The sequence below is a fragment of the Amia ocellicauda genome, chromosome 13, assembly GCF_036373705.1.
Source record: "Amia ocellicauda isolate fAmiCal2 chromosome 13, fAmiCal2.hap1, whole genome shotgun sequence".
NCBI lineage: Eukaryota > Metazoa > Chordata > Actinopteri > Amiiformes > Amiidae > Amia > Amia ocellicauda.
Genome location: NC_089862.1, coordinates 18687010 through 18707082, shown reverse-complemented (window position 1 = coordinate 18707082; position 20073 = coordinate 18687010). Strand labels below are relative to the sequence as shown.

Below are 20073 nucleotides of genomic sequence, written 5' to 3'. Positions count from 1 at the left end.
TATACCATGTCAAATTATTCACTTTTATTATTATTATTATTATTATTATTATTATTATTATTATTATTATTATTATTATCATTAATAATAATACATTAAACATGACATTTACAATTTAAACAAATCTCACATGAACCAAGCACTTAGATAATACATTCAGGGAAACCTGCCCATTGAAAGTAATATGAGGTTTTATAAATCTGTAACTTCTACATCTCTGGTTTGGGAGTCAAATAAAAAAAAGTCACGGAGCCTCTCTGATGACAAGCCTATCCATAAGCATGCTCCTGCAGTGCTGCGGTGGTAAACGCCCCGAGAGATGTCATGGCATTTTTTAGGACTAGAAGGTTCTATTTATAATAGACAGCAGCAATAGCTGAGCTATAACTCAGGCTGTTTGTGCCTGAGAGCCTCAGGAGTCATATGACCCAGCACTCATTCCTAAACTATTAGGAGGTATCTCCAGTGACAGACAGAGTGCTGCTGCAGTTTAGCTTATCTCGCTGGGACACTTTCACCCTCGCTGCACTGTCTGCTGCACCGGAGGATGTACAGTAGCGCAGAAAGTCAAGCAGACCTTGGATAAAACTGCCAGCTATTCTCTATTGACCACTGAAGTGAAAGAGTACTGAGCAAGAATTGTGATGCCTGAGGAAAAAGGTAATATGTAACAACTGTTTTCTGAATAACAAAGTCATTGTATTTCTTAAAATGTGACTAGGAGGTGTATGGCAGTTGGTGGTTTACACATTAAACGCACGCAATTCTGTGTTCTTCTAACTAGACTGGATTTAAGGCAGAATTGTTGGAAGCAGCACTCACTGTATTTTACTCTTCTTTTAGATGTATAGGACTTTACAGTTAGTATTTGTATGACTATAAGGGAGTATCCAAGATAAAGTGCAACAGAAATGTGTATTTCTTTCTTCTATGGTTAATATTAATAGTACTGTATATAAATGACCTTTTTATTTACATATAAGCAATTCAAAGCTATATTTTATTCTATTGTATTATTTCAAAACCAGTTATTTGAATTTTCTATCAGCATTCAGCATCTAATTACAGAACAGTTCATTAAAAGACTGCTGAGGTGATATGAGGATAATACATTAATACTCTTTGTTAAATCCAAGTTACTCCATTATTATTATAACCTTTCTGATGATCCCATTAGAAATTAATTGATGCAATTGACATCTAAACTTAGAAACCTTTGTAATATTGTTTTGTATTTTAAACATTGAGGTAGGTGGAAAAGTTGTAATTTCCAGCCAATAAAATATATTGTGTTTGAACATTAGTATGTTGCAATGTTAAAATTTAAAACATTATTTTTCATGCAAACAATCCAGTTCAAGGACAAATTAGGAGACATCCCTGATAAACTCCCCTTAAAAAGCCTTTTGACTATAATGTTCTGTGACAGTTTGGAACCCACAGCAGTCTCTTCAGAATATTAATACATCAGACAAGATAAGGAAAAGTCCTGTAATTGCTTTCCACATAGTCTGGGCTGCAATGTCATATCATCCTATGGGGATTCTGCATATTATTCTTGTGACATTTGTAATCTCCTTTCCAAGAGTTGTCTTCAACTGAGGTTGTGCTGCTAGATTCATTCCAGAAATAACCGTTCCAAGATATGTAGTTTTACCATCAAAACCTCAGTTACCACAAGTAAGAAAGCAGTCAAGGGAATTATACCACATTTAAGAAGTGGATCCTGTTATTTGAAGACAACCCCACGCTTTCCTTTCGAATGGCACCAATTCCATCATTTGGACAATAGCTGGACAATACAATCATACATCATAGCACACTTTGGACACTAAGTTACTCAGACAATTTAACATTTTAACACATTTTTACAAAATTAAATTTAACGTTTTTTTAACACTAGTAAACTGAAGGTTTTAGGTTATGGTTGGAACAAAAAGTGAAAAAAATATATATTGCAGAGCTGAACACAACAATTGGCATTGTTTTAGATCTGTTCTAGATGTGTGGGTTTGTTATATTTCTCTACAAAATCTCAGTTTATTATAGACTCAAGCATTTAACAATTTGATCATGAATGAAGAAGACACAGACAGTCGTCACCGGGATAGCGATGGAGGTAGCGAGTATATTTTGTTACTTGTTTAAGGTGATTTTCTAGTTTTCCAGTTGAATTGGAGCAGAAGTTGTGGAGATATCCACCATATTCTCCTGTGCCTTTGTACCTTAATGTCTTTCCACTGAATCTGTAGTTTTAGAAACTTTTGTGTGGGTTTGAACAATCTGAGCACTTCACAGGGTCGCAAACAATATGGCATTAGATATACATGTCCTTGTTAGATAATGATGCTGACATTTTTTGTTTTGTCTTTAAACTTTTACGTCCAGTGCAGTCGCTTTAGTGCTACCAGCTTGCGTTGGCACAGTGGGGTGTGTCCTAAGGGGGTGCTGTCTGCTTCGAGTCTCTCTTGCAGCAGCTAGGGAACGTCCAGCTCATATGTCATGCTTTCAATCTGCACTTTAGAAGTCATTAATTGGGGGGACTTTGTGATTGCTGCTTGCTGGCGTCATCTCTGGTGTTTTCTCTAGATGCTCTGTCTTGTGATAATTGTTATGTAATACGCTGTTAGAAGAGAATGCATTCTTTCAGTCCCCATTAGGCTTGTGTGGGTTCCTGGGAAAGATAAGCAGCAGTGAAAGGAAACAGTTTTCACTAAGTTGTTCATTAGAAATGGATTAAGCATGTGTTTAATGGGAAATCTGTAAATAAGTAACACAGTAAGTGGAAAGGAGTCTTACTTGATGTACAGAATCTAGACTAATGTAGAGAAGAAAAACAGGCTCAGTGTGAACAGTACCTTTTGGCCCCATCCATTTTCCTTCCAGCTACACAGACAAATACAGGAATCCTATGAAAACAGGGATCTTAACAAATGATCTCTCTATGCTCTCTATATGGGCACATTATTTTACTCAGGTAAATCTGATTACACTGCTAGTATTCAGAATGTTACTCTTCTCTAGAAAACACATGATATTCTACGTTTGACTCGTCTGAAAGAAGTCACATAGTTTACATACAAATACAAGCAGCAAAGCAATAGTAAATTAGAAATATTCCAGACAAGAGACACTTGTCTACATACATTTCGACAAACAAACAAAGTGCATATACAGGATATGATTCTAAGATATGCATTAGAATTTAAAGAATCTGAAGAATACGTTGTCTGCATGTAACAGTACTTTTTACATTTATTACTGAACATGTAGTACCTAGAGGGGGTGAGTGCTCAGTATGCCTTTATCTTTATCAAACTGATTCTGTAGAAAAGTCATAATGTGAAGTAAACTGTTTGAATTTTCCGAACCTGACTGAAGCAAGGAGCTGAATATCCTTTGAGTATGTCAGTAGAATTAGGAGTGTATGTAGGTTATGTAGCTACTGCAGGTATTTCAGTCAGGAGTGCTGTGAGAGATTATGCTGACTTCTGCTTTGTGAACAGAATTTGTTTCAATTTGATTTAAATTACATTTTTGATGATTCTGATGTTTGATCGAGTACCACCGCACAGGAAATGTATTGTATATGACACAGTCACTGTATGAAGTTTTGTCTGTCTAGCACAAAAGCTGTGCGAGGAGTAAGTGAATGCGTGAATTTAATATGATTTTAATAATAATTTGCTAAAAACACAACTGTGGTAGGGGATGTTGTAGAGGACCAAACTGTTGTTGTCTTCTGGTCCATTTAGTATACAAGCTTGTCATTGCACAGGTCTGTGTATGTGTTTGTCAGTGTCTTTGTCTGTCCGTCAGTGTTTGTGTCTATGTGTGTGGGTTCAGGATTTGGCTTTGCGAAGAGACACTATCAGACCACCACTTCGTTAGGATACAGTCAGCGTAGTGGGTGAGAACAGGGCTTTGTCCATATTACTGGCTCTCTCCAGTCACGACCGTTCTTGTGTAATCCGTTGTAAAATGTCAATGCTGTAGCGGGAGATGGAGTGGAGGATAAGTATTGCATTAATGGGAATGGACAGAGGTACTTTAAATGACCATTATGTAATTGTATTTTTAAATAAAAGCATTTGCGAACATTCACTTTGTTTAATTGCAGTTTTATTCCAGTTGTAGTGAATTGTAGAAAACTTCGGAAATTCCTATAAGACAACATGTTGCTCTGCTTACTTAGGATATCCACAAACCACACAAACAAATTGTCAGTGCCAATCGATTCTGCCGAATCTACAATTCACCGTATACTAAAATGCTTAAAAGCTTCGCAGTTAAAACCCCCCAGAAAAAAAATCAAATCCAGCGAATGATGTTACAGGTAATTGAGCTTCACTGTATAGCCAAATCTGATCAGCTTAAGCCACATCAGTGTATTATACTCTTACTTCCTGAAGCACAGAGGACTCCCTGCAGATTGTATCCATCTCTCTATTTTAAGCCCAGTCCTGGAATAACCAAAGATAGTTCCTCAGTATGATACCAAGGGAGTCCTGCCGCACAGCACAGTGCTCAAGTATAATATGACTGTGGCTGAGACTCGTCCTCCCAATGATGTCACAGCACTCTGCCCAGCCCGCAACGGTAGCTGTAGATATGGGCTTCAGGCAGCATTCGTCACAAAATGCCGCACATCATTTATTTTGTGGTGGCCTGAAAACCACATTCAATTAACTTAAGTGGCAAATAGAAAGCTCTAATTTGTTCTCCAGCTTCTCTATAGGATGATCAATGACTTTGTTTATTTATCCCTTGGTGTCGACAAGGGAACTTTCTAGAGCTTAATTTGCATTCCTGTGTGCGGTGCTGGTCACAGACTGTTCTGTTGAAATAATAAACAGTGGAGAAATAGGTATTAGCGGATGGGACAGTGACTTGCAGTAATTCCAATTTGATTTATTTTCATCCAATAAGTTAGTTGCTTTGCCTCCTCTGTCAATTCCTCTTTGTTCAGCCTGAAAGCGGCCCCATAACAATATAATTTTTTGTTTTATTAAGCTGTCCAATTAAGATTCAAATTAAAGACTAAATTAATATGTTTTTGTTTTCAGAAGGAAGTGTTTGTGACGTTTCCCCCCTGCTCATGTGTGTAGACAGGATATGTCAGAATTTAATGACCAGGTCACTTCAAGCGAACATGCGGTTTCATTTTGAAAAGCAGGATACTACAACCCCTTCTAAAATACTTGCCAAACATGTCTTTCCATGGAATCTCTGTGAACCACATGTTTTGAATAAAATGTGCTCTTTGAAGCCTTTCTTATTTTTTATGAGGATAATATTTTTCTCAGAAATTCTTTACTAGGTTAGTTGCAAACCCATACATTATTCTGTTAAAGTATGCTTTGCTCAGTATCCCATATTTGTATTTCCTATAAGTATTATTTTAGAAAGCTGTGGATTTCTGATGCATTGCTCGGCATCTTGGCTGCTTTGATTACATTTTGTATTAGCTTATATAGCATTAGCATTCAGTCATTCAGTCAATTCAGTCAGTATTCAGTATTTATTCAGTTGCCATACCAGATAGACCCAGGGCACCTCCACCAGGCAGATGCTTCTGAAGTTTTCATGTTCTTGCTTAAAACATAAAGTACCCTTCAAAAGAGCTGTGTTGGAAGCTCACAAATGCACTTCTAAATAGTACTCACCAGTTCCATACACTTACTATTTTCTTTCACTTATAGAGCTCATTATCCTCCCTTCCTTTAATCATGATTGTGTAGATTGAATTGTAGTGTTTCTTTCTTACCCTCTTTCCCATGGATAATTTCTATGTACTGTAACCATGTCTGAACCGGATCAATTTACATTTTAAATTATTCAAATGGTACATGCCTCAGGTCTTCCAAACGGAAAGCAATGAACTGCATCAACTAGGTGGCTTCTAAAATACATGGTAATGAGTTCAATTAACTAATTATGTGGGGAATGGGGAAGATTTAGTGTGATACCAGGACTTTCCACAACATATGTGTGATTAATTGGTGTGTATTAATACAGTGTTAGACTGACCATGTCTTTAACCATGCCTTACTTTTTTCCTGCACAGGGTGTCCAATGATGGCCAATGAATGCACTGTTCACAGGTGTCTCTGTTCTGTGTTGCAGTGTTTCAGCAGCAGGCCGTGCACAGCCCCCTGGAGAAGCAGCAGGGCTCCCCTATCCTGTGCCACAACTGTGGGAAGGCCTGCAAAGGAGAGGTCCTGCGTGTACAGAACAAGCATTTCCACATTAAGTGCTTCATCTGCAAAGGTACATTACTATTATTATTATTATTATTATTATTATTATTATTTCATTACATTACATTACATTACCACTCCTGTTCTTCTACAGTCTCTGTCCAATTTATGTTTCAAACTTGTGTCCAGCGTGTAGTTTCCAAGATAATCCTTATTAAAGGTGCTTGCCAGTTTCTTGAGGTGTTTATGAGTCCAACTGGAAATGGTTCAGCCCGGATGCTGCGATGTCAAGTTAGGAAGAAGAGGTGGGGGGGAGTGGAAGGGGTGTTCTGCCATATTGTAACGTTTTGGGACATTTTACTGAAACAGAATCAGAAACTGGTAGGAGACTCTCTACAAGATAACACTTCTGCACAAGATAAGACTAATCTCACTTAAAACTAAACGTCTTAGCCAGTGTCACCCCACTTCCAACAAAAGTGTGTGGATTTGAAATTAGGATGAATGGACCTGTTATGAAGCACGGCCCGTGTAGTACACTGTATCATATTCTATCTATGTGTATCATCTTCGGAAAGCAGCCAGAGAAGATTGCTCTCATAATTATTTACTAACACCTATCAGCCATCCCTCGCATCGTGGGGTGCTTGGCAGCAAGTTAAAGAGCAGGCATTAACACTGCGCCACTCAGCTGTGCCGTACTGCTCTCCAGTGTGAGGATCTCAGTTGCTGTGGTTAGTAGACACAGATAAACATGTTGTTACTTTATCTGTTATCACTACGACAGTTTTGACTTCAATCAGCAGAACTTGTGAAAAGCGGTACAGATTTGAGGAGGCTATTTAGTCTCTAGTAAGAAAATTAATACTGTACTAAAACCTCATTCAACCTTAATTGACCATAATGAAGCAGCATCCAAAACATGATTGTTTTGTGCAGAAACCTAAAAACTTGTTTAAAGAAATATCCCCCCCCACTGTCATCAATCTTTCCAGCAGCCTTATGGGGGAAAAAAAGTTTGTACCCCTTTTTTAGAGATACACTTCAGAAATCTGTGTCCCGTCTCTGTCATCTGGACAACAGCAGCACAACTTTGGTGCCAGTGGAAGTTTTTTCTCACTCAAATTGAATTGAATCAAACAAGCAAACAAATAAACAAGCAAAAAACATTTTATTTTTCCTTTTCCATACATGAGTTGAAGCTACCCTGTATCACTGAGTGTATGGAGACGTGTGAATTTCACTAAACATTAAATATGTTTCAAGTGGATACATATTTTTAACAGGACCTGCCATGAATTCAAAATGAAGCAGAGAGCAGCTAAGTCATTTACGCATTTACTCAAAGGATTTTCAAAGCAGTATCTTAATCTTTGGGTCCAGCCCTTCTCCTTTGCTTGTAACATTGTGATTCCTCGGTGGGGTTTATTTATTTATTGTTGTGAAGTTGCTAAGAGACCTAAGTCTGCACACAATTGATGTTTCCTGAATGTTAATGGTTTTATTTTAAGGACAGATAATGTGTGAAACCCTGCTATACATTCCAAATGTCAAGGCTGAGAGTAGAGAAAGAAAAAGATGATGAAATTGGGTTTATACACAGAGCAAAGATTTCTGCACACACCACATGTTTTTGAATAGGTTAAAATCGAACCTAAGCCACATAAATTAGAGGAGATGTATAGAAGCTTTGAAAATGAAATGTCACACATTTCAGTAAAAATAACCTTGGTGTGTTGTTTAGAAATTGCACAGTTGCTACTTGTTACTCTTCTCATCTTAAAGGGCCTTTCCAGAGGGTACTGTCATTTACAAGAAACAGTGACATCTTATTTTAAGACTGGTTTAATGGGGATTAATAAATCATGTTCTACTGAACGAGAGATGAACAGTTCTGATCGCGCTATGACATAATTCATCATTAGGCATACATTCACTATTGATTCATTAATTAACATGAGGAAGGCCTAGACAGTTTATATAAAATAACACTTCTCAGTGTTGTAAATATATAGAGGATGTGGATCTAGTGCAGTAATGTGCAATGGGATATGGATGGAAAAATGTAAATCTGTTTGCGCTGTATTTTAGTGTTTAGCATTTAGTCACACTCAATTTATAAAGACGTGAGAAGGAACAATGACCAGCTGTATTTCCCTTGCTAAAAAAAGTATCAGCACATTGAAAAGGAATCTCAATGGAGTATCATTCTTTCATAGAAATGAACACAGTTCAACTCGCATAGCTTTCGTATTTATATTTATAAAATCTATATGTCACTTTTTAATAGTGATTTTTCTTTGAAAGTAGAATTCTGTAGTTTTTAATCAAAATTTTTGTACCATGAAAATGGAATGGATACTCATTCTAAAACCTTAGACATTATTCTTTAACAGCTCATACCTTTAGAGAAGTATGTTGCAGACTAAACCTACAGGCAGAATGTGGCAAACACAAAGTTTTAAATATAGATTTTACAAAATCTTCCACAGACGTTGTTTGACACAGGTGAATTGGGAATGTGCCCTATTAACAGTTTATCAAATAGTTTATCCATAGTTTATGGCTTTTCTGACTAGATACTAGTTGTTGGCATTCGTCGATGCAGGGGTTTGAGATTTTACTTCTGATTTCTTGCTTGAGGCTCGGTTCACACGCAGGTCTATTGCTGTCACACAGCCTTTCCAACACATCGCCTTTTATGCTCATCACTGCACAGGAATAAAAGCATTTTCACAAACTGAACTCCAGTGATGTGAACCATGTTCTCCACAGTCTCCCATACCTCCCAGTGGGTTATTTCTGCACTGATCGATTTATTGTACTATTAGTGGGAAAAATCCTCATTTAATAATATCCTTGCATTTAAGAAGATACTCTTTTGTTTTTCTTTCTTGACCTGTTACGTTTCACATTCTTCACTTAACAGGTAGCATTCTGGATAAATAAACATAGTATCTTTAGGAGCAGACTGCAAACACCAGGCCTGTGGATTAAAGTCATATACAGAGCCACACCATGGCTGTGTGAGAAACTGAAATCACTTTAGATACACAACTATGTCTGCATTTCAAGTATTTTTGTTATATTCTTAGACATGGGTGTAAAAAGAAACATTTTGGCATTCTTAATAAAATAAAACTGATGATTGAGATAGCATTTTAATTAATCTGTTTCTAAAGCTCATACCAGTAACAATATATTGTTGCAGAGTAACATGATTATAAAAATCTGTCCTGAAGGTCCCTGAAGGTGACAAAAACTCCTTTATGTGTTTGTATGTTCTGTTTTTTATTTAAATTTTTAATTTTTCATCTTTCAAGGGTTAAGGGTTTTCCATTAATGCTCATATTTTATGTCGATAAATTGATGAGACATAATTCCCCTTGGCTTATGGAAGATAAAGCGTAATTCAAAGGCAGAACATAAATGAGTGCTTTACAAGGTCACATTGTCTGATGGTACTCCAGCAGGACTTACATGAATTAGCACAAGAAAGCATTTCCAGAAAGGCACAGCTGTGTGTAACAATTGGGATTTTCACAATGTGGAAGGCTGCAATTAAGACACTGCTTCTTGTAAAAAAATCCCTGAACCTCCAAATTCTCTGTAGCACAATCCTTGACTTTTCTCCTTCGGTCAATACAACTACTGGAAGTTTTCTACAATTTTTGTTTTGTGGTTGTACTGGAATGTCAATTTATAATTATTCTCTGTGGGTAAGAGAAATGTAATGCTACAACATTGTCAGGACGAGTTGCTAAGTTTATTTTTGGCTGTTATCAAGGTTACTGTGTTGCGCATCTTGTGAAACCATATGGAGTCATTCTGTTTCTCAAGCTGAACATGTTTTCAATGATCAGAACTGAACATCTGGGAAACTTGGGATGTAGGCCTCTTTTTCCACCAAAACAACACCTTTTTTATATATATAACACTAGAATATGAACAAACACTATTTTCCATAGAACTGGGAAGCTAACAGTAAACAAACCCATTCTTCTCATGCTCATTCTTCACAAAGACTTTTCAACAGTGGGGGTACACATCCAGAAATGCCCATTCTTTGGCAGATGTATCAGATGTTCCTTGTAATAGTTTTCTATACATTGGCTTGAATTAAAGGTTATTTGTACATCAACAGGATCTCCACTGTGGTCTTTTGTCACACATTAATCATATTTAAGATGGAAAGTGCTATTCTGCCAAGTACATTGCAATATCTAACTATGAAATAAGGGAAAGGTTTGATAGAGTTTCTTAATATAGACTGTTTCCCTGGTGCCTTTGAATGTAGCGAGTAGAGCCCCAGCTCATTTATATTAAAGATGCTCACAATGCTGTTGTCAATATTTAATGAGCTGTCAGGCTGGTTTTATTTTTGGCACTTTCTGAAAGATGTGCAACACTCTGTGTTATGTATTATTCCCAAAAGGTATTATTATAAACATTATTATAAACAATAAAAAAGCAATACTGACCGTGATACTGACAGTCATGGGATATCTTTCAAACAAGGCCTTTTTGGTAGCAATTCTCCTTCTGCTATGCCTGATTTCCCTTGATTTCAAACATCAATTATTCTACACTGATATTAGAATTCATTCTGCAGACATAACCTATTTCTCTTTAAAGAATCTGCACAATTTCTTTCATCATTTGATTCTTTGATTCTTGAGCATGATTAATTTCATATGCTTACAGAAACTGTATTTGAAAACTGTATGTTCAAACTAGGTGTTATCAGGCGAAAATGCTAGCTTGAAGAACACGTTAAACACTAACTGCGATTATTTTGTGAATAATTCCTGAATTCTTGGGCTGCTGGCTGGGTTGAGAGTTCGTTCTGAGATTCAAGCATCATGATACACAGGCTTGTATTGTGTCTTAAAGGGAGTACATGGCTAAGTCTCAGGCGTCTGTGTAATTGGGGAGCGTGCAGAACACACGGAGCAGTGAATTCATTTGGGGCACTGCATTTTAAGGAAACAATAGTGCTAATTGACTTACTTTCAGCTGCGGGCCGTGGTCTGGGCCCTTGTGGTACGTTCTTCATTGGTGGATTCCACATGGGATAGATACATTGCCTGCTGATTGGCTGCTCATCAGATAGCTGTCAGGGGATTTACAACCTCATGTTATCTTTGATGCGATTGACAACTTCCAGAACAGATTTTGATTGTGTGAGAAAGTGTCAAGCTGGCATCAAGCTGGCAGAGATTCCATCTCTTGAGTGATGTCTTTATATCAAGATGTCCATTTCCCCCCCCTAAACTGTGGACTGTAGAGACAACACAACACATCTTTAATGCATTTTAGAACCTGTTAGAATTGACCAGACTCTGAAGGGTCAGAGGTCTGGAGAGGGTGAATAGTTAAAGGATCACCACTTTATATAATATGCTAGTAGATACAGTGTTAATATACGTATTATACTTGATCAAATAACGGTATGTCTGTATCCTGCACATTTCAGTCTGATCTGAGTGAGACATTTGAAATTGTAATGGGAACTGAGAAAATCAAAACAGATGGTATGCATTGTAACTAAGCACTTAAGTAGATTCAAGACTGAACATAGGAAGTTCTTATTTATAGGAATTGTGAGTGTATGGAGAACACTGTCAAACCATGCTGTAGAGACAGTTCTTCTGAGTGCGTGAACAAATGTTTTAATGACGCTCTTGGATCAGTTTGATCCTAGCAACCAGATTAGCAAGATGGGCCAAATCCAATCCCAGTTTTTGCTACCTTTCTGATGGTCTTTAATACGTGCAGAGATCTCACACTTAACTTCAAACACAAAAGACACATGGAGTTTAAATGTCAGATTTGTATGTGAAATGGTTTGCATCCTGACTGCTGGGAGGTACTTACATGAATCAATAGATCCTTCAGTTCACAAGGACAATTCAATGGCCATCTTTCTTTAATGTTTATGATAATGTCTTAAATAAATTAGACTGTATACAACATTGCCCATGCACTAAAGATCTTTTATTATAAGCAACATTATTTTAAGGCACCTTTTAACAACCAGAATGTGATTGGTTGTGAAATACAGACCTGTATCCTGTTCTCAAGTCACAAGCTAAATTACAACTTCAGGAAATGTTAAATGTAGATGTTACCAAGTCATGAAACCCAAGAGCACAGTGTCTGGCTGAGTGGTTCTCCATCTGGGCTGAGCTGGGTCCTCCTCAGCTGAGCTGTGATACAGAAAATCAGACCCACTGGATTACCTGTCCTATGCAAGGGAAGCCTGTGCAGAATTCAGCTCATCCCCTTGTAGCAGAGCCAAAGATGGCATTGGAGACTTCAGTTCTTCTGTCCTGTTCCCTTGACTCCCAAGGACTCCTTTAACTGAATAGTATTTCTTTACAAAATAACAGAAACCCACACCATTTCCCAGTTGTTATTATTAAGATTATGGAGTGTTTGTTTGCTTTATTACCAATCTGTAGCTCTGCCATTAATGATGAATAAATTAAAACTGCCACTGGAAGTGTGCCTGTAGGCTCGCCCACCTCACTGCCTGAAATCTGAATATTTACTCTCCCCCTGACACAGCTCTCTCCCTCTATCTCAGTAGGAGTTTATCACTCACTCACACCGATTTTCACTGACTAATTTTACTGTAAGCCTAAAGCACTAAACCTCAACACCTACCTAAGGCATTGTTGTCTTTTTTCTTTTCTTCATGAAATAAAATCAAAAAATGTAATGTAATATGCATTTGCTTAAGTTGTTTCATGGTCATTTTAATTAAATAAGCAGACCAGTGTTTTAAAGAAATCAAAAAGATCTGTCAGTGTTGACAAAGAGAGCCCTCCCTCGCTCACAGTGCCCGGGTGCCAAGTAGTGTGCGATTGCCTACAAGTTGCAACATTCCAGGCTGGGGCTTGGCTTGGCGGCAATCCCTGGCTAAGTCCAGCAGGTCCAAAGATGGCGATAAGGAGGAGATACTAACCCCGGAGAGTGAATACATTGCAATCAAGTGAAACTGATACACTGGACTTCCAATGCCAGAGAGCACATTGCCTGATGGGATACCTTACCTAACTGGAAACACTGACTTGATAGTAAAATTCTTAAACTGGTGTCATGTGCAGTAATTCAATACTTCTGTGAGATACGGAGCAGAAAGAAAATTATGTATCTTCTTTCAAATATGTCCCATTCATTGTGGCAGGAGAGGAGCTGAGTTTCCCCCACAGAAACAGGTCTCATAGCGGCAGACGCTCCTTGACGTCCTCTGAAGCTCACGTGTGAAGAGTCAGTGCGGATGCCTGTCTCTGTTGCCCGTGTGGATGAGACCAGTTTGGCCTGGAAAGGAAAAGAAGAGAATCAGTAGCTCAGTAACAGGGAGTGTTTGTTGTTTATCGGATCTAGACCATCTGCTGGTCTATAAATAGCCTACATTGAAAGGCAATCTTTGTAACTTGATGAAGGAGCCCGCGTTTATATATACAGTGAAATCACTGAGTCTCGGGTTACTTGCCCGTTAGCCTGGTGACTGACAGAGACACTGGGACTGAGATTTCCACATTCTGAAAATTAACATAGGGTTGGAAACTTAGAGGGTTGACTCGTAGAAATTGGATGTGTGGACTCAGTAAGACCTTTGCTGATCACATTCTCCAGTGTTAACACGTTTATTATCTGAGAATATGCCTTTCAAATCTTAAAAACAGAATTAAATGCAGGATTTATCAATATTGTTTTCAACACTTGACTATGGACGATTTCAAGACTTTTTGCCCACGTCTGATATTATTTTAGACAACATTCCTCTGGACATGTTAAAATACATGCATCTGGATATTGAACAAAGACATCTGTTAAAACATTGTTAATTTTGATAGCATATGGTGAAAAGTGTTAGAACTTAGGAGTTAAGCTTTTGTGAATAAATGGGATTTAACGCCTTTCTAGAGTCTGTGTAATATTTCGTGAGAGTTTATTTTCAGTGGTTAGAGACATTTGTGTAAGGCTCAATCATTTGATGAGACACGTGTTTTTGTTTTGGAACTTGGAATGCCTAGAAAATAGTGATAGAATGCATATGGAAAATGAAGTTTCCGTGTGATTGTCCAGTTTGGGAATTCAATACAAAGTGAAGTAGACAGATCAAAGACACAAATCCAGATTCAATAAGTTGTGTTTCTAACATTTTTCCACGAAACCTCTGATAAACTCCCATTGTTTGTATTTTTTCATTGTTTAAGGAAGTTATATCAGTGTTTGCTGGATGTGATTCAGATGCAGTCATGCAATGTTCTGGCAGCTTGAGTTTGTATTACATTGTGTACTAAAACCAATTATAGGAAAGCAACTTTGGAAAATATGTCTAACATTTCCTGAGAAACATTCCTGCATTATTGTGTTAGTTTATTGCGACTGTAACCTTTGACAATTTTTCCAGGACCAAGTGTGAATAACAACTTGATCAGAGACCCACTCGTTTGAAAATGAACTGTTCATTCATTGTCAATTTATCTCCTGATCGATGTGTTTTTAAGAGTTGTAGTCTTTATTTATAGTCTTGTAGTCTTTATCTTTATTATGATTTCCCCCACAGTATTTGTGTTATGATTTTTTGCATTAGTTAGTTGATGAAAATAGAGGAGGCAAACAAAATTCATATATTTCTTTTATTTTCATAATTATTTTATATTGCACCCTGCTGATCATTCAAGATGTACGTATAAAAGCAAAACCAGAAATGTAACCACAAACCCCACGAAATGCCTCGAGGTGGGATGTAACTCCCTAGGGCAGTGGGAATAGGCATTGTGGTCTTTGTTTTGATTTGCCTTTGCATCGAACAAAGTTACTCCTTTCATATTTTTACAGGAACATGATGTAATGGTTCAAATTCAAAAACATGACCTCGGTTTCCTCGGCCTCAGCCTGTGTGTCACATGAGAGCCTGGATTCTACTGCCAATAATGGAGGTTCAATAAAAGCATAAGACATTTAGCAGCACCCTGCAGGTGAATTTAAACAATTGCTTCCTTCCTCCCACACCTCCCCGATGAGCTGAAGTCATGTTTTGTGTAACATTGTGTTCCTTACAACATAGGCCACATTCAACCCCTGACTAAATAAATGTCTATTCTTACTGGGGGGGGGTCAAGATAAACACAGTATCAGTGGCGTAACTTAGTGTGTGTCTTTTTGAACTGAATTAGGTTTAAATGGTTTTGAATGTGGCGCACTGACAGTGATTCCTGAATTGCAAGATTTTGTTCTCCACAGCATTTTTGTGAGGTTCCAAACTGCCTATTTAAATGTTATCATTATACTTTTATAGTGTGGTATTATACCATTTTATTCTGGTATTAAAATGCATTACCTACATCCAATTATGTTATTCCAGTTTTGTAATTTTAATATATCTTTTTGTTCACAATAAAAACCTTTATCCCTCAAGTGTGGAATATGGTGGGTTGATAAATGGAAAAAATCAAGCATTTAAATGCATGAACTCAGAGGCACTGACACAAAATGTTAAAGAAGGTGTAGACTTTCTATTGGCACTGTATATATTTGACATACTCAAACCTCACTATACAATTTAAAATTAACTTAAACAACATAAATACTTTTGTGCTGTAACAAAGGAGGCTTCATCTGGATTAATATATAAATATACACTACCAGTCAAAAGTTTTAGAACACCTCAATTTTAGCATGTTGTGTTGTTTGCCAAGTGTTTGGTACCCCATGAAAGCTGAGACTCTCAGCTTTCTGACAATGTGAAACATTCTCTGATGTGACAAATGTGTTTCTTATACCCAGCCCCCGCATTTTGAAATGGCTACTTGGTCTGAGTAGGAATACAGAATATCAGAAAATATTGACGATTATGACATATTCTGGAACCAGACAGTCTACTGATCAAAATAAGACCATCCACGTTTTGGTAGAAGCAACACACAGCCGTAGAGCTCAAAATGTCAAGATGGAAATCTCTGTTTACAGTGTACTAATACACAATGATTTTACATAATTGGATTTGAACTTCTCTGTGTTTGATACAACATCAAATAATAATATATACTGGATTAATCGTTAGGTTGTTCTGAACAAAACAAGCCTATTTGCAAAGAAATCCGAGTGATCTGTGACTCCAACCCCCCCGGAGCAGACTGCACATTTAACCCCCGGGCTCTGAATGACAGCGGGCGACACAGAAACTGTAAATTGGATGTGTTTGAGAATGAAACGCGCTGCAAGCCAAGAGAATAAGCTTTCAAACAATGTGTGCATTGTAGCAATACAGTGTAACTTCTATGCACAGGAGCTGTGCGTAACGCTGCCAAATAATGTTGAAGAGGGTGTAGTAATACAGTATGTAACTCTGAAATGTACAATATTTTTCAGTTATTGGAAACCTAAACTTTTTTTAACCCCTGGAAATGTACCGCTTAGCTTTGTACCATTTCAGGTTATTCACTGGACTTGAACTGCTTAAATTTCAATAAAAACTGGAAAAATGGGGGTGTAATAAAACTTTTGCCTGGTAGTGTATATTGAATAAAGATGTGTTGGTTTTGATTTCAGTGAGAAAACATTTAAACTGCACAGTATATATGCTGGGGTAGGAACTCAGAGATCTATTGATACATATGGCGCAGTGATCACTGTGGTGGTAAGAAATGCGGTGTATCAAATATTACAGTAATTAAGAATAATGACTGTTATCTTCCACTAAGGTCAAACAATCATATCTCAGTCATTTAGTGTGTTCACTACCAAGGCTGGTTTGTCTTTGCTCACAGAAAAAAAAAATATTTGAGCTCAAATACTGTTCATTTTGATTTATTTATTTTGTCCTGTTTTTTTAATAGCTGTGGCAAATTAAAGATGAATTTGCATTCAGTACATTCATTATGAAAACTGGAGTAAATAAGGACGGTGTTGTGCCATATTTCATTGTTTGGGAAAAAGGAACTCGTCACTTTGTGGAACAGCAGGGTTTTGCTGGAAATGTAGACAACACAACATGAGATGAATCTTGCTCAAAACTACACTAATTAAAAACAAAAAAAACATCAATTAAAATAGTATGCTGTGCATTTTCTAAGGTGGCATTCAACAAAGATAGCTTCAGACAGTAGCATCATTGTATTTGGAAAATTGTGGTGTACAATATATTTAATTATAGGAGTTCAAAATGCTCATAACAAAATAAACCCTGTTATTAGACTTTTTCAAGTTTGCCTCTTCAAACCCCATTTAGCAGCACGCAACAGTGAATCATATTTTCTGATAGAAATATAGCAATTATAATGTAGTAATGCTAAAAATAAGTGAAAATACTCATGGGAATTAAAAAATCTTAGATCTTAGAATAACACTTGCTGCTGTATTTATCTTAATCATGTTTAATAAGACCTTTCGTGTCACAGGTGAAAATATCTGAATCTTTAATAACTAATCCTTTATCCACTGTGCTATAAGAGACAGTGTTGATACTGTGTATTAAACTGGGATAGGGAACACATTTGGATCAAAGTCTTGATCTGGTGTAGCTCTTACATTGCAATGGTAATGATGGTGAGTGACAATTATAATCTCAAAGTCTATGAGCAGCAGTCATTTTTAAAATATTGACTTAATGCCAACTAATAATGAAATGAAAGCACATAATATGAAGCTGTAAATACAAAACCTGAACCTGTTACATTTGAGTCATTAGAGAAAGACAATGAGTCACCAGAGGAGGTTCATTAAAGGACGAGGATTGCGGTTGTGATTGTTGAACAGCGTTTGCTTTGGGCAGTGACTGAAAAACCGTCAGATGGCCCAATTGACCATTCAGATCCGTATTCTTCCTCCGGCAAGAACTATCTCACAATGCCAATGTCTTAAAATAAAACCAACATGTAAATCTGCCGCTGATCGCCTATATTTCGGTACTGCAAGGTCCTTATGACATCATTGTCACAGATGGCCAATTGCTTGTAACCCAGTGAATATAAGTCTGTATCATGCAGTATGTTAAACACTAACATGATAAATGACTTGCCTTGACTTTCATCTGCTAATTGACCTTTCTTCAAACCTGGTTGCATTTCACTGAAGCACAATATCCTTGTTTTTCTGCGACCAGTTGTTTTTATTTGGCAAATACAAAAATGGTGTCTTGGCCGATTCTAATCCAAGGTGAATTATTTTCTCTTTTCAGTGTGTGGCTGTGATTTGGCGCAAGGAGGATTCTTTGTGCGTCAAGGAGAGTATATTTGTACCTTGGATTACCAGAAACTGTATGGCACACGCTGCTTCAGCTGTGACAAGTTCATCGAAGGGGAGGTGGTGTCAGCCCTGGGGAAGACCTATCACCCTCGGTGCTTTGTCTGTGCCGTTTGCAGGTGAGGAAATTCCCTTTTTTGTTAATCCTCAAGTAAAATTCCAAATTAAACTAAAACGGAGTTAAAGAAACGGAAACATTTATTGTAAGTCTTCTAATTGAGGTGCAGGTACTGTACATGGTTTTCGGAGGAGTTTTCAACATGTCTGTGACTTGAATGTCTTTAAAGAATTGCAAGTGGGGCTGATTAATGCTCTTTCCTTTCATGCAAGATCTCAGTCTTGTGAGTAGCAAGCTTTCAAGAATGATCTTTTAAAAGAGAAGGAAAAAAAGCTATTGGTCTCTTAAATTACTTGAACTTTTTTTTTAACATTCATGTGGGATACATGCTGATACAAAGCCGATAATGAGACTGAGAACTAAACTAATCCCCAAAATCTTTAGCTTCTGCACTCAATTGGGATCTAATATGTCCTCTAATTTCAAAGAGTTAATAAAGTGATAATTAAATACTTCTTTGAGTTTATGTCTCTGTGGAAGTCCATGGTTAAAAACAAAACCGCTTCACTTGCAGGATCAGAATTATGTGGCTTAATTACAACTCACCAGCACTGATAAGATGAGTGTTTCTGTGAGATATAAGTGTTCACCTCTTGAAATAAGTGCTTCATTATAATAAGGAAAATAAGATTGTTTATCTGACTCTAAAGTAACCAAACACTTGATTGAGTATAGGCTGGTATGTTAAGTGTGTGGTCAAGTTTACAAAGCATCTTTTGAGACACCCCTACAGGCTCTCCCATGCTAAGGAAGTGTATCCTTCTGGCTGTAAGAATTCCATGATGCCCTTGTCCTGGACTCAGTTTACATATTGAGGTTAAATGTGAGCAACACGATAATCAGATTGGTACAAAGATCTCCTTGTTTTCGGTCATGTAACCGTTGCACTTCAAGTAGTCCAGATCACTCTTTTGCTTGTTCGCCAAGCTCTTGTCTGAGATTCTTTCAGATGCATGGATGGCTGAATACATTGCACTTCCATTGCTGAGAGTGGACTATGGCTTTCAGAGTATTAGCATTACTCAATCATTTCTTTAACATTAACTACTTTTCCAGACTGTATTTTCTTGTTCCTTGTTGTGCTAAAAAGGCCATTTGACTTTTGAGTAATTCACTTCATATAACTGTATGAGCTGTATGAGAAGACCTGGCAAAAAAATCTATTTTATATTTGTCTGCATGAGAGCAGAGAGTTTTCTGTGCATGGACAACTTATCAAAGGAGACTAATAACCACTATTAAGATATCCTTGAATATCCAAATGTCAGTAATTTGTGCAGAGATCTTCTGCAATGTAAATTAAACACACTAACTGACTTTATCATTTTATTATAGATTAAAGACATACACTTTCTTACAAACCTGTTTCAAATTAATTTAGATTAATAGCTAGCAAAAGCTGTTTATTTGTGTGAGAGGCGCTGAGCATTGTGGTGTGATCAAAGTTATCTGTAGGAATTATGAAGGGAATAGTTTGTACTCAGTGGTTTGAAA

The 20073-nt window shown here is 37.2% G+C and overlaps 1 protein-coding gene across 1 annotated transcript in view; it reads left to right on the top strand.

The window, feature by feature from the left end:
* Positions 1 to 446: 446 nt before the first annotated feature.
* The window catches only part of ablim2 (actin binding LIM protein family, member 2), a 59650-nt gene continuing 40023 nt past the window's right edge, over positions 447 to 20073 (top strand). Inside the window, exons 1-3 of the mRNA XM_066720082.1 lie at positions 447 to 660; positions 6127 to 6270; positions 18397 to 18580. Of these exons, the coding sequence (XP_066576179.1) occupies positions 645 to 660; positions 6127 to 6270; positions 18397 to 18580 (344 nt within the window). The 5' untranslated portion in view covers positions 447 to 644. The remainder of the gene's footprint in view (positions 661 to 6126; positions 6271 to 18396; positions 18581 to 20073) is intronic.